The sequence below is a fragment of the Phyllostomus hastatus genome, unplaced genomic scaffold, assembly GCF_019186645.2.
Source record: "Phyllostomus hastatus isolate PE091 unplaced genomic scaffold, TTU_PhHast_1.1 phas_scaffold_585, whole genome shotgun sequence".
Lineage (NCBI taxonomy): Eukaryota > Metazoa > Chordata > Mammalia > Chiroptera > Phyllostomidae > Phyllostomus > Phyllostomus hastatus.
The window spans coordinates 59,530-73,750 of NW_025334037.1; the positions used below are offsets into that span (position 1 = coordinate 59,530).

A 14,221-nucleotide genomic window follows, 5' to 3' on the forward strand; every position below is an offset into this window, starting at 1 on the left:
GTTCCACTTATGTATGCATTCATTGTTTGATAGAAGAACTAACCAATAAATGCATAAATTTGTTGTCTCAACCAGAGATTGAACCTGCAACCTGGAGTGTTTTAATGTTCATGATGGAATTTATATGAAGCTCAAGGCAAATTATTGAAATACTGATTTTTACCCCTCATTATAAAAATAATTCTGTAATTGTATGGAAGAAATTCCTTTCAAAGAATCATTCTGGAGGTCATAATCTGGATTGTACAATTATTGTACTTCTTAAATATATACTTACAAATACCAAAGTATTGTTTGGTTGATTTCAAGTCATGGAGATTCTACAAATTTTCTTTAGTGAACAAATATTGCTTCTCAATAAAAATAGACTTAAATATCCCTTCAGAATATCCATGTATTAGTTTTCTAGGGCTACCATAACAAAGTACCACACCTTGGGTAAGTTAAACAACAGACATTTATCATCTCACAGTTCTGCAGGTTAGAAGTCCAAAATCAAGTTGTCAGTGAGTTTGGTTCCTTCTGAGGGCTGAGGGAAGGATTCATTCCAGGCCTCTCTCCTTGGCTTGTATTTGGCCATCTTATCCCTATGCCTCTTCACATTGTCTTTCCTCTCTACATCTTACCTTATCCAAATTTCCATTTTTGTAAGGACACCAGTCATGGAGGATGGTGGCTTACCCTGGTGATTTCACTTCAAGTTCATCATCTCTGTAATGATCCTCTCTCTAAATAAGGTCCCATTCTGAGGTACAGGGCATTAGGACTTCAACATGGGAATTGGGGAGGAACACAGTTCAACCCATAGCTATCCTATTTAATAATAAGTGTAGAAATAGACAAGATATTCATGTACTTCAGATTCTAAACTGTTGGGAACCGCCCTGACTGGTATCAGAAGCTGAAACCCCCGCCTAGGCTAAGGCTAAGGGAATGCCCTTGGAACTGTAGACCAGCAAGGAGACAAAAGCTTATCTCCCTGGCAGGAATGCTGCTTCTGCTGCTTTATTCATGACTGAACCCCCAAAAGCTTGGTCGGTTAGCCAAAGATGGGTAAGATTCCCCACGGGGGGAACGACCTAAGACAGGCACGATCACTTTGGGAGGCCCCCCCAAAAGAAGGACTTGGGGGGCTGCGGCAAAAGGGGGTGATGGACCCTTGCTCCTCGGCTTTGACATAGCCTGAGATTTCATCGTCTGGGAGAAAAACTCCTTGTCTCTCGGTTGCCTTAGTTCCCTTGCTCCACCTAAGCCTGAAACAATGACAGGGTGGTGCAGCTCTGTGCTGAAAAGGGCGGATTCCCCGGGTGATCAGACCTAAGAAAGAACATGTAAATTTCTGTGAAACCTTCTTTGTTTAGAGTGCTCTCAGTTAAATGAGAAGGGTCTTAGGAGGAAGTTAGTTTGTTCCTCAAAGTCTTACAGCCTAATGAATACTGTACTTTACCTGAATTATTATGCAAAATGAGCCCAATAAAAGCAGGTATGGATGGTAAATCGGCGCGCTCCCCACTACGGGGGGTGGCCATTTCGTCCCTACTTCCCCACAGAAACTAGTTTGTCTCTGTGCATGTGTGTTTTTTCTCGCGTGTTTATCGTCGAGCCATCCACAGCGTTCTGTGGTCACTGCTGGCCGGGGACCCACACAACACTAAACAATCCAATGATCCTAATTAATGATGACACAGAAGTAAGAAACAATCATCTTGCTATTTCCTCAGGACTCTGGCACCATAGGACAGCCTCTGGCACTGCAGCTCATTCAGGACATCAGGGGCTGGGCTGTCAGTGTCTCTAGTCCCTTGCAGCTGTTCTGCCTCACTGCTGCAGGGTAATGTCAGTAGGCTCTGCTGACAGACGTTGATTGGACATATAATGCAGCCTGTCCCTAGAACTCCAGTGGGTTCTTAGTTGTTTTACTTTATTTGCTTGTCAAAGACACCAAACATTTGCCCTAACACCACTCACTGACTGAGAGCAGTAGGGCATTTCTCTGACTTTCTCAATAGCATGTGGAGTCCCTCTGGAGGTCATAGGAGATGAGCCTTGCATAACCTGCCCTTTCTTGCTGGCCACTGTGACCTCCCAAATGGCAGCTTAGAGAGGTTTTTTTTTCTTTCCTTGCTCTGGAACTAGACACATACTTGTGAAAAAGCTATGGGTACAGCCTTGCACTACCTCATTAAACAGTGTCACATAATCGGTGTTTCCCACACTGAAAAACCAATCCTCTTTACACCTCAATGAAATGAAAAGGCCAACTTCACATGTCAGTGAGGGGATTCCCCCAGGAAAGTCCTTGGAAATCAGCCAACTGGCACAGCCTCAACCAGGAAGTATGCTAAGTAAAATGACATCTTTGTCTCAGCAGGCTGCTTCTGTTAATAGGAACATCAAATAAAAATGGTCTGCCACAACCAACCTAGAGAAAAAAAGAAATTAGCCCAGCAGCAATGCCCCCTGGGATCTTCAGTCTCCACAGTAAGTATGTTCGTTTGTCCTTCAGAGTCTGCACAGTCACAGGTATTTCCAAGATCCTATGTAACTAGGCAGAGCAAAGGGCAAGCCTGTGAACTATTGACAGGGAGCAAATGAAGAGACTTTGGAAACACAAAAGGCTCCTTATGTTAAGAAGATGATCCTAGCGTTTGAGCCCAGAGCTCACGTGTCACAAGCCGTATTAACTTGTTAGGGCTGTGTGCAGGTATCCCCACTTTCCAAAAGTTCACCTTCCATCACTCCTCTTCTATGAAAGAGCTGCATTATTATAGTAATGGCTTTTTTTTGTAAAGCAAAAATCCTCTTCAGATTTCTTTTGATTAGAAAAAACATGTGCTAGTGTAGGTCTTCTATAAAAGCAAATTGGCACAAACCGAACTTTTGAAAAGCAGGGGTACCTGTACCTGTTTCTGCTAACAAAAAAAAAATCTGAAGAGCATTTTTGCTTTCACACAGACACAGAAAGGCAAAAGCAAAAATAATGATTGGTGTTTGTGTTGTAGTGAGCCTGTAAAGAGGCAGCCTGCTCCCCAGGCAGCGAGAGAGGCACCGCCAAGCCCCTGTCTCAGGAATATCCCAGCATCAAGCCTATTGGCCTTGAACCATGTCTGTGAGCCTCTGTGTTTTATCTCAATTTATTTTGTGCATCCATTAGCAGGACGTGTCCTGAGTTATCAGTAAAGGCTAAGACAGCTCTTAATGGTGTTATACTTAGGGTAAAACTGGATGTAATTAAACATTTCAATTGTGGGGAATGGCATACAGATATCCTGCCCCCACTGAATTTGGGGTCTGGAAATGCTCAAATTTTTTCCATATGAATTAATGGTAATTGTTCCTTCACCATTTTGGCATACAAAAGGCTTTGGAGGAAAGCTTTGCTTTTGGATAGTGAGGGAAACCTGTATCAGTGAAAAATCTCAGTTTTCTACTTGTTACTGTTCTTTACTCTTAACTACTACCACATACACAACATTTCTGGTCAGCAAATATGTGGGACTTTTCCCCATATTTGCAATTCTCCCCTTCACCAGCTGGGTGTCCTACAATTGAATTCAGTTCTTACACTGTCTATAACACTTGGAGATAGCTTTAGATCCCACAGGTTAAGGACTCAGTCCAACAAGACATCTTCCACTCCATTTCAGATGCTAGTTGCAAGAAGTAGGTCACTAGGTTACGCATAACTTCTGTCCAGCTTGGGAACAAATCACAAGTTCCCATGACCCCTCTCAAAGTTTAATTAATATATTTACCAGTTTATTAAAAGATATGATAAAGGACACAGATGAAGAAATATATAGGGTGAAGTCTGGGGGTTCGCAAGTACAGGAGCTACTGTCTTTGGTACATGGTTGTGTTCACCAACTTGGAAGCTTTTCAAACCCCATACTCTTTGGATTTTTATGGAGGCTTCATCACCTGGGCATAATCCATCCTTAAGTCCAGTTTCAGCTCTTTTCCTTTCTCAGGAGAATGGGCAGGGTGGGAGGGGATGCCGAAAATTCCAAGTTTCTTATCATGGCTCAATCTTTTCAGTGACCAGCCTGCTGTTCAGGAGCCATCTGGGAGTCCACCCAGACTTGCTTATTAGAACAAAAAACATTCCTATCACCCAGAAAAAATGAAGGGTTACAGGAGCTCGGTGTCAGAGTCAGAAACCAATATGTATTTTTTCTATTATCTCACAGATCCCTGATAAATATAAATGCTAAAATTCTCAACATAACATTAAACTCAACAGCACATTAAATATTGTACTCACCCCTGTGCGGGTTGCTCAGTTGTATGGAGCATCATCCCAATACTCAAGGTTATGGATTTGATCCCCATTGAGGGTACATATAAGAGTCAACCAATGAATGCATGAATAAATAGAACAACAAATCTACATTTTTCTCTCTCTCTCTCCCCCACACCCAAATTAATAATTTTTTGAATGTTAAATATTGCAGTCTAAAAATATTATGATCAACGATCAAGTAGGATTTACCCCTGGAAAACAAGGATGATTCCATGTATGCAAATCAGCAAATATGTTACACTACAATGGATTCCAGTCAAGATGGAGGCATAGGTTGACATGCTTTGTCTCCTCACTCAACCACAAGAATTACAACTAAATCTCAAAACGAAAAACACCCAGAACTGTCACAAAATTGAACTGTATGGAAGTCTGACAACCAAGGATTTAAAGGAGCCACATTCATCCAGATGGGTAGGAGGGGAGGAGACCTAAAGTCAGGGCAGAGAGGTTAGGAGATGCAGTATGGTGCAGGGAGGAAGTGTCTGTGGCAAATGAGCAGTCCTACATTTATGTGTGGTGGATAAATATCTGAGGGGACACCTTGGGAATGAGCAGTCCCAGCCCCAGGCCAGACCTCATAGCCCAGGGTCCCAGCACTGGAAGATAACCCCATAACTTCTGGCTGTAAAAACCAGTGAGGGTTGGGGTGGGGAAGAAACCATCAGTTTTTCAGGAGAGTCCATTTAAAAGGCCCTTATGGACTTAGAATGTATGCAAACCTACCCACCCTGGGATTCACCACCAAGGCAACAGCTGGAAGAACACCAGTCGCATACGGGAAGTGGATGAAGTGAATGGAAAAGGTGAAAGTGCCAGATAAACCTCCAGAAGCCAGGCAACAGCATTGTCCCCTCTCTGAACCCTGCCCACCACACTGAGCCACAAAGTAGTGAAGCAGGTTGCCTTACCCTGGTGAATATTTAAGGCTCTGTCTCATACAACTTAACAGGTACACTAAGACAGGGAGTCACAGAAGCTCTATCTAAGACACAGAAAGAAACACAGGGAGGCTGCCAATTGGAGGAAACAAAGAAATATGGCCCAAATGAAAGAACAGAACAAAACCCCAGAAAAAAATGTAAATACAAAACAGATAACCAACCTATCAAATGCAGAGTTCAGACACAGGTAATCAGGATGCTCAGAGAACTCACTGAATATAGCAACAACATAAAGGAAGAAATGAAGGTTATACTAAGTGAAATAAAGAAAAATCCACAGGGAACCAACAATGAAGGGAAGGAAACCAGGATTCAAATCAATGATTTGGAATATAAGGAAGAAATAAGCATTCTACAAGAACAGAAAGAAGAAATAAGAATTCAAAAAAATTAGGATGCTATAAGAAGCCTCTGGGATATCTCCAAATGTGCCAACATCCAAATCATAGGGCTGCCAAAAGGAGAAGAGGAAGAGCAAGAAATTAAGAGCTTATTTCATAACATTGAAAGAAAACTTCCATAATTTGGCAAAGGAAATATACATACAAGTCCAGGAAGCACAGAGAGTCCCAAACAAGTTGGACCCAAAGAGGACCACACCAAGACATCATAATTAAAATGTCAAAGGTTAAGGGTTTCCATAAGGCTGTCAGCTGATTTCTCAAAAGAAACTTTGCAGGCAAGAAGTATTCAATTATGAAAAGCAAGCATCTAGAACTTAGATTACTCCAACCAGCAAAGCTATCATTTAGAAAAGAAGGGCAGATAAAGTGCTTCCCAGACAAGATAAAGCTAAGAGTTCTTCATCACCAAGCCATTATTACATGAAATGTTAAAGGGACTTATTTAAGAAAGAAGAAGATCAAAACTATAAATATTAACATGACAACAAACTCACAACTATCAACAACTGAATCTAAATCAAACAAACTAAGCAAACAACCAGAACAGGAACAGAATTACAGGTATGGTGATCATTTGGAGGGTTATCAGCTGCAAGGGGTAAAGAGGAGAATGGGGGGGAAAGGTTCAGGGATTAGGAGGCTTAATTGGTAGGTACAAAATAGACAGGGGGATGTTAAGAATAGTATAGGAAATGGAGAAGCCAAAGAACTTATATGTACAACCCATGGACATGAACTAAGTGGAGGAATTGCTGGAGGGAAGAGGGTTACTGGGCAGAAGGGAGCAAAGGGGGGGAAATTTGGATAACTGTAATAGCATAATCAATAAAATTTACTTAAAAACATGATACACTACATTAATAAAATGTAAGTTAAAAATTATATCATCTCAACAGTTAGAGAAAAAATGGACAAAATTCAACATCCTTTGATGATAAAAGATCTCAACAAAGTGGATATAGAAGGAAAGTACTTCACCATAGTAAAAGCCATGTGTAACAAGCTCACAACTAACATTATACTAAAGGTGAAAGGTTGAAGCTTTTCCTCTAAAATCAGGAACAAGTCAAGAGCACCACTCTCACCCCTCTTATTCAACAGAGTAATGGATATCCTAGTCAGAGCAATTAAGCAAGATAAAGAAACAGAAGCGATCCTAATTTGAAAAGAAGAAGTAAGATTGTCTCCATTAGCAGACAATATGATCTTATACACAGAAAATCCTAAAGACTCAAACAAAAAACTGTGAGACCTAATCAACAAATTCAGTAAAGTTGCAGGATATAAAATACATCCAGAAATTAGCTGCATTTCTATACACTAACAACAAAAAATACAAAAAAGAAATTTTACAAATCTGTTCATGATAGCATATAAAAAGGAGTAAATTTAACTCAGAAAGTGAAAGATCTGTATAATGAAAACTAAAAGACCCTCATGAAAAATACTGAAGAAGACACTAATAAATGGAAAAATATTTCCTGCCCATAGATTGGAAAATTAATATTGTTAAAATGTTGATACTACCCAAATCCATCTATATATTCAATGTAATCCCTGTCAAAATCTTAGTGGCATTTTTCACAGAAAGAGGAAAAATACTAAAATTAATATGGAACTACAGAAGACCCAAATAACCAAAACCATGCTGAGAAAGAAAAACAAAGCTGGAGACATCACACTTTCTAATTTCAAACTATACTGCAAAGGTATAGTAACTAAAATAGTATGGTACTGGCATAAAAATTGAGAGCACAGAAATAAAACTTCACATACATGGTTATGTAATATTTGACAAGAAAGCCAAGAAGACTCAGTGGGGAAAGGATAATCTCTGCAATACATGGTGTTTGGCAAACTCGATAACCATATACATAAAAATAAAACTTGGGCCCCTATCTTACACTACTCATAAAAATTAAACTGTATTAAAGACTTAAACCTAAGACCTGATACCATAAAACTCCTAGAAGAAAACAGAGAGAAATCTCCTGCCATTAGTCATGGCAACCATTTTTTTGGACATGAGATCAAAAGCATAAACAAAAAAGCAAAAATCAACATGTGGGACTACAACAAATTAAAAACCTACTACATGGCAAAACAATAATTAACCAAATAAAAAGGTAACTTACAGAATGGGAGAAAATATTTGCAAATCATATATTTGTTAATGAAATAATATGAAAAATATATGAAGAACTCATACAACACAATAACAGAAAAATAAAATAATGTAATTAAAAATTGGGCAGAGGAACTGAATAGACACTTTTCCAGAGAAGACATACAAGTGGCCAACAGGTATATGAAATTGTGCTTAACATCACTAGTCATCAGGGAAATGCAAATCAAAACCACAATAAGATAACACATCATACCTGTTAGAACATTTATCATCAAGAAGACAAGAGATAACTGTTAGCAAGAATGTGGAAAAATAGAACTCCTGTGCACTGTTAGTGGAAACATAAATTGGTACAGCCACTTTGGAAAGCAGAAAGCAGATTCCCTAAAAAGTTAAAAATAGAACTCCCATATGATCCAGCAATCCCACTTCTGGATATATATCCAAAGAAAACAAAGAAGGGATTTTGAAAAAGTGTCTGCACTCCCATGTTTATGGCAGCATTATTCATAATAGCCAAGATATGAAAACAATCTACATGTCTGTCAATGGAGGTATGGATTAGACAATGTGATATATATACACAACATAATAAAATATTTTTGAGTCAAAAAAAAGGAAATCCTGCCATTTATGACAATATGAATTAACCTGGAGGGCATTATGATAAGTGAAATAAGCCAGACAGAGAAAGACAAATACCATATGGTAACACTTATATGTGGAATTTTAACTAAATATATGTAAATAAAAATTTCAAGCCTAACATGCAGATAGACAGTAGAATGTTGTTTCCCAGGCGCTGGTGGGGGGGCGGGAGGGGGAGTGGGGAGGTGATGGTCAAAGGGTGCAAATATTCAGTTACAAGATGAGTAACAGTACGTTCAGAGTATCTAATATTCCATATGGTGACTGTAGCTAATAATAACATGTTATATACTTGAAATTTGCTCATAGATCTCAAGTGTTCTCAATCAAAAAACAAAAAAGGTAACTATGTAAGGTGAAAGATGGATTAATTAACTTGACTGTGGTAATCATTTCACAATGTGCATATATCAAATCATCACATTGTACTCTAAATATATCAATTTTAATTGTCAATTACATCACATGAGCTGGAAAAATAAATACATTAAGGTATTAAAAATTGGTTCCTACAATCAATGAATGAACAAATGAACTAAAGAATGGTTAATCGAAAACTCTGTATTTAGCTTCCTTTTTGTTTGCCTGTTTGTTTTAGATAAGCCTTATTTTTATTGGTTCTTTTAAGAGCTATGAGATGGAAATTTCAAGATATCAAGGAATAAGATTCAACCAAACTTTTTTGCTGATGCTACTTTGATGTTTGACTGAAAACAGTACTATACAGCATTTGGCTATTACCCAAGTTTCAGCAATCTGTTGATGAAATTTTAAAAAGTAATTTGGTAATATTTATGAAAGTTTGCAAATTCACAGTTGCTCTAACCCATCAAACTCAGGTTTGAAAATCTACTCTGCAAAAATTAAAGCTCCAGAATTTATGAATGTATAAAACTAGGTTTTTTATTTAGCATACTCTGAAGGTACAAAAATCTAACAAACACCTGTATGGCTTCCAATAAACAGTATTTTGAAGAAACCGTGTTATACCCAATATGGAGGAATATAATGCATCTATGAAAAAAAACATGTATATAGATAACCTTACTTATTAGCAGATTTGAAGAACTCAAAAAGTTAAGCATATTCATGCCAAGAGATGCAAACTTTTACACCATTTATTAAATTCAAAAGAGTTCACCAAACACTGACCAAATAAATATTTCATGCCTTCCCAGCACAGTCAGAGAGAGTGTAAGTCTACTTTTCTTCGCCATAACTTCATCAAAGCTCTTTTCATCTCACTGTTTCGCAAGCTGTAGATCAGTGGATTCAGCAGAGGCGTAAGAAGTGAGTAAGCCAGTGACATCAGTTTCTTGGTTTCTGGGGAGTAGCCAGATTTGGGTTGTAAATAGGTCATGCTGGCTGTGCCATAGAAGAGGGTAACAGATGTGAGATGGGAGACACAGGTGGAAAAGGCCTTCTGCCTGCCAGTGGTTGATGGCATCTTCAGGATGGCAAAGAGGATTCGAATGTAAGACAAGAGTATCAAAAAGAAAGGAACCATAATAATCAAAAGGGTGCCAATGAATGCATAGATTTCAAACCAAAACGTGTCTGCACACACAAGCTCTAGCACTGCTGGGGTTTCACAAGAGATATGACTAATTTCACTGGGGCCACAAAATGGAAAACTAAACACCCATGATGTTTGCATAGTAGCCACCATGATTCCTGAGACCCATGAGAACATTACTAATTTCATGAAAACGCTTTTGTTCATAATCATTGGGTAGCTCAGAGGATGACAGATTGCAGCAAATCTGTCATAAGCCATTGTCCCCAGGAGAAAACATTCAGTCACACCAAAAAGAAGAATGAAATACATTTGTGCAAAACAACTCACAAATGAAATCGATGCTTTCTCAGTGGAGAGAACCACCAGCATTTCAGGCATAATGACTGCACTGAAACTCACGTCCACCACAGACAAGTTCAGGAGGAATAGATACAGGGGAATATGGAGGCTCTGTTCCAGGAAGATGATGACTATGATCATGGCATTTCCTATCAGGGTCACCAGGTAAATAACCAAGAAAATGCCAAAGAGCTGCTTTTGGAGTTTGGGAAAATTTGAAAAGCCCAAGAGGATGAACTCAACCACAGAACTTTGATTTTGTCTTTTCATTTCAGTAGTAGAGCATGTTTTGTTTCTACAGATATAAAATACGAGTTATGAAGTCATCATCCAATAGCTGAGTCAGTGTCCACACTTACCCCAGGTATACTTGGCAGATGATATAAAAAAGAACTTGCCCAAACAGGAACCCAGTGTGACAATTATGGAGAATGGCCAGTTACTCAGATAAATAAATCTTTCAAATAGAAAGGATGAAGTAAAGAATTCTGGCTCAGAAATCTTGTCTGTAAAGTACAAATTATATCAAAATTCTTTTGCAAATTTTGCATTATGTAGTTTGAAAATTAAACATAGACTTAAAACAAAATAAATAATTTAGATTCCATCTTCACAACATTGCTACTAGTATCATTCATTTTTCTCAATTTTAAATAATGTAAAATTTAAGACTACAAAAAAATAAAGTATTAAAAAGTAGACAAATGGAAAAGGATACCCACAAAATTTTGATAACAACTTAATAGTTCAAAGTTACAGCAAACTTGTTTTATATTTATTACAAATATTTATCACATTCAAAATACACCTATGTGAGCTGGCTGAATATGAAAATGTCACAGGAACACACAAAGGAGGTTGTACTTCAGATATACTTATCTTAAGTGATCTGTAAATAATGTGAATTGCTTCCAGGCTTATTAGTTTATGCAAAGACTGGTCATAGACAATTACATTAAGATTGGACTGCATGGGGGGATAAAAGGGGGTAAAAAAGGTTGGACTGCATGAAAAATTTTAAGAGCCTTTGCCTTCTCATGAAGAAGTTCATTTCATCAGTAATTCAACACACACTGGTTAAGCAAATAAGGTTTTCTAGGTTCAGTAATCTCAGGCACACATTTGACCCTACCACTCAACAGAGAGCAGGAAATGATACATAAACTAGCAATCCAGCCTTCCCTCAGTCCCCTCTTAACTCCTCCCATCACACCTTGCTCTATTTTCTCCATTACCACCAACTGACATTCTAAGTATAAATATATAGTTAACATAGAACAATAAATTAATTTATAAGTTAAATAGTATAATTTATATGTAAGTAAATATGTTTATATATATAATATATATAAAATCTAACTTCCTCACTAAAACATAAATTCCAGGATTCAAAGATTTATTTTGGTTCTTTCCTATAGCCACAATGTCTAAAACAGGCCCTGACCCATAATAAATGCTAGACCGATATTTGATGAATAAGGGGGCTAAATGAGGAAAATCCATGATAACTTTAAGGAATAGAGTGTCTTTTAAAAAGTGAAACCAGCACATTGAACTTTTGGGAAGCAAAAGTAATAACAAGTGGGTTAAACATTTCAAAGAGGGTCAGATTAATTCTGAATGGGGGGGAAGTGAACAGCCATAATCATAGGTGTCATCAGTGGAAGACATATTAGGTAGAAGGAGAAAGTCAAAAGGAGGGATGACTTGCTCAGGTAGAGGTATCTGATGACACATTATAATTACAATGGAGGCCTACTGTCCTTTGTGTGATGTTTTGCAAACCAGCAAACACAGGCTGGGAGGTGAGAAACTCAGAAGACAGTAAGGACAAAGTAGGCTGAAGTCATTTAATGTTGTCTGAGTGCAGATCATTAGGACATTAGCAGGCAGAACACAGGCTGATTTCCTTCTGTGCTTGACCATGATCATCCATTAAAATTAAATGGCTGTGTTAACCACAATAATTATCATTTGGATATCAAAAAGTCACCTAAAATTAGTAAAATGTAGTCACAAGATCAAACAGTTAAAACCCATTCCTAATGGGAAAAAGAGAATGATATATGATCAGTTTCTAATATTTAAAAGTAGATAGGTTTTTCTTAAATCAGAAAATCTGGGGTATCATATAAATAAAGAAGAAAACCTTTCAGGACTCACTGTGAGCATGCCATGGAACAGAACATTCATGAGTGGTGAAGAGCAGCTGACCACAGATGCTCTTATTTTCTCTGTAACTTAGAAGAAGACCCTTACACCATCTGATCACTCCCTTCTGTAGAGTTCATCCATGAAATTGAAAAGAGAATAATTAGACTCATTTACCAAGTTCCCTTCAAGTTGCAAAACTCTACGGTTTGGTGAATAGTTCAGGCAAAATACTTCTACCCCTAATTATTGCCTGAACTCTTCTCTGAAAGGAAGAGGAAAACAAAGAGCATCAAAACCGAGAGCCTACTGATTCAAGTGGTTCGGCTGTGTCTCATGATTCCTGAGCACAGGGAAATCCCTTCCACTGCATCTCCAACTATCAGGGAGAAGAAATGCATATGGAAAACCCGCCATCAGGCACACAAGCAGAAGCTTCACTCTCTTACCTACTGATTTGTCTCTTTAAGTTTCCCACTACTGTATCAGAAGTCCTTCCTGTAGCCAAAGCCACCTTGTTGTACATACAGCTCAGTGATTTAGTGCACTGATTCTAGAACATTATATGACATTGAATCTATGCCCTGGAGAATCCCTCCCTGGGGAACATGAAATCACTTCAAAAATGCTTTTCCATATTCTCATGTAATAACTAAAGAGACTTGAACTTGACCCCTCCAGGGAGAAAGCTCAAGAGCACAAACCTGGATCCATCCCTCCCTCACATTCCTACAGGGAACAATGCCTCTTCACACAAGAGACTCAGTTTCACCATGACATCACTCAATAGGAGGTGAAAGCAGAGGCTGCATAAAGGTTGTCAATGGGGAAAGAAGAGAGTGGTGGGTTGAGGGATGAGGGTGTGAGCAAAGGCAGGGGACCTACAGGCAGGGGATCTGATTAGATGGGTGCACAGTTTGGTTGTGGTCAGAAATAAGTGAGGGCAGTCTACGGAAGCTTTGTAGAAAGCCTGGATGCCCCACCCCCATCCAAGGAATTTGGATCATTTGAGTCACTGACAATTTTTGAGAAAAAAGAAGTCATTACAATTATTTTCATAGATGGACATTATAAACTAGGAATCATACAATCTAGACCATTTTGTATGATTAGAGCAAGTCATTTAGCTCCTCTGATTCAGTTACTTTATCTATAACATAAACATAACATCATTAATATCATGAGATACATGTTTGAGAGCCAGGGACTCAGGGATTGGTACAAGCTGGTTTGAACAATTCGTAAGCCATTGGCTCAGTCCCAGCAGAGTGAAGAGATAAGTGAGTCTGCAGGCTTGGCTTTCTCCAGAACTGGATGATGTGGCCAGATTACCTTTGTCTACTTATCATTGCCAATGTAGAAAAAGACAAAGTAGACAAAGTAGACAAAGTAGACAAAGTAGAATCCTACTGCATGCCTGCAGTAGGATTCATTCTCAAGGAAATTCATCCCTCCTGGCAGCAATAAGGCTTCTTTCTGTGTGATCTGTGTGCATTGAAAAACATACCAGTGATCCTTAGGAAAGGAGGATTCTATTCACAGCTTCTAATCCAAGGGCCCTTCCCATAACACTCACCATGGTTGGATAACACCACATGTGTGAACTAGTCACCTGTGCCAGGTGTGGGAAGTACTGCCCATGATCCATGCCCCCTAAAAATCTCATGAGGGCTTTTATCACACTGATGTGTTCTATTTATTGGTCAGCAATGGTAATGCAGGTGATGTGTACTCTGTGAGAAGTCATCAGGATGTAGAGTCACAATTTTTACACTTTCATCTGTG

At 38.6% G+C, this 14,221-nt stretch overlaps 1 protein-coding gene across 1 annotated transcript; it reads right to left on the reverse strand.

Annotated features, from left to right (window-relative positions):
• Positions 1-9,610: 9,610 nt before the first annotated feature.
• Positions 9,611-10,621, reverse strand: LOC123810179 (olfactory receptor 10A3-like). The gene has a single exon (XM_045825731.1). The coding sequence runs from the start codon at positions 10,553-10,555 to the stop codon at positions 9,611-9,613; it is 945 nt and encodes a 314-aa protein (XP_045681687.1). The 5' UTR covers positions 10,556-10,621.
• Between the last annotated feature and the right edge of the window lie 3,600 nt (positions 10,622-14,221).

What these genes read in the sequence shown, in the direction of transcription:
- LOC123810179 (XM_045825731.1), bottom strand. Translation starts at nt 10,555, where the DNA reads ATGAAAAGACAAAATCAAAGTTCTGTGGTTGAGTTCATCCTCTTGGGC.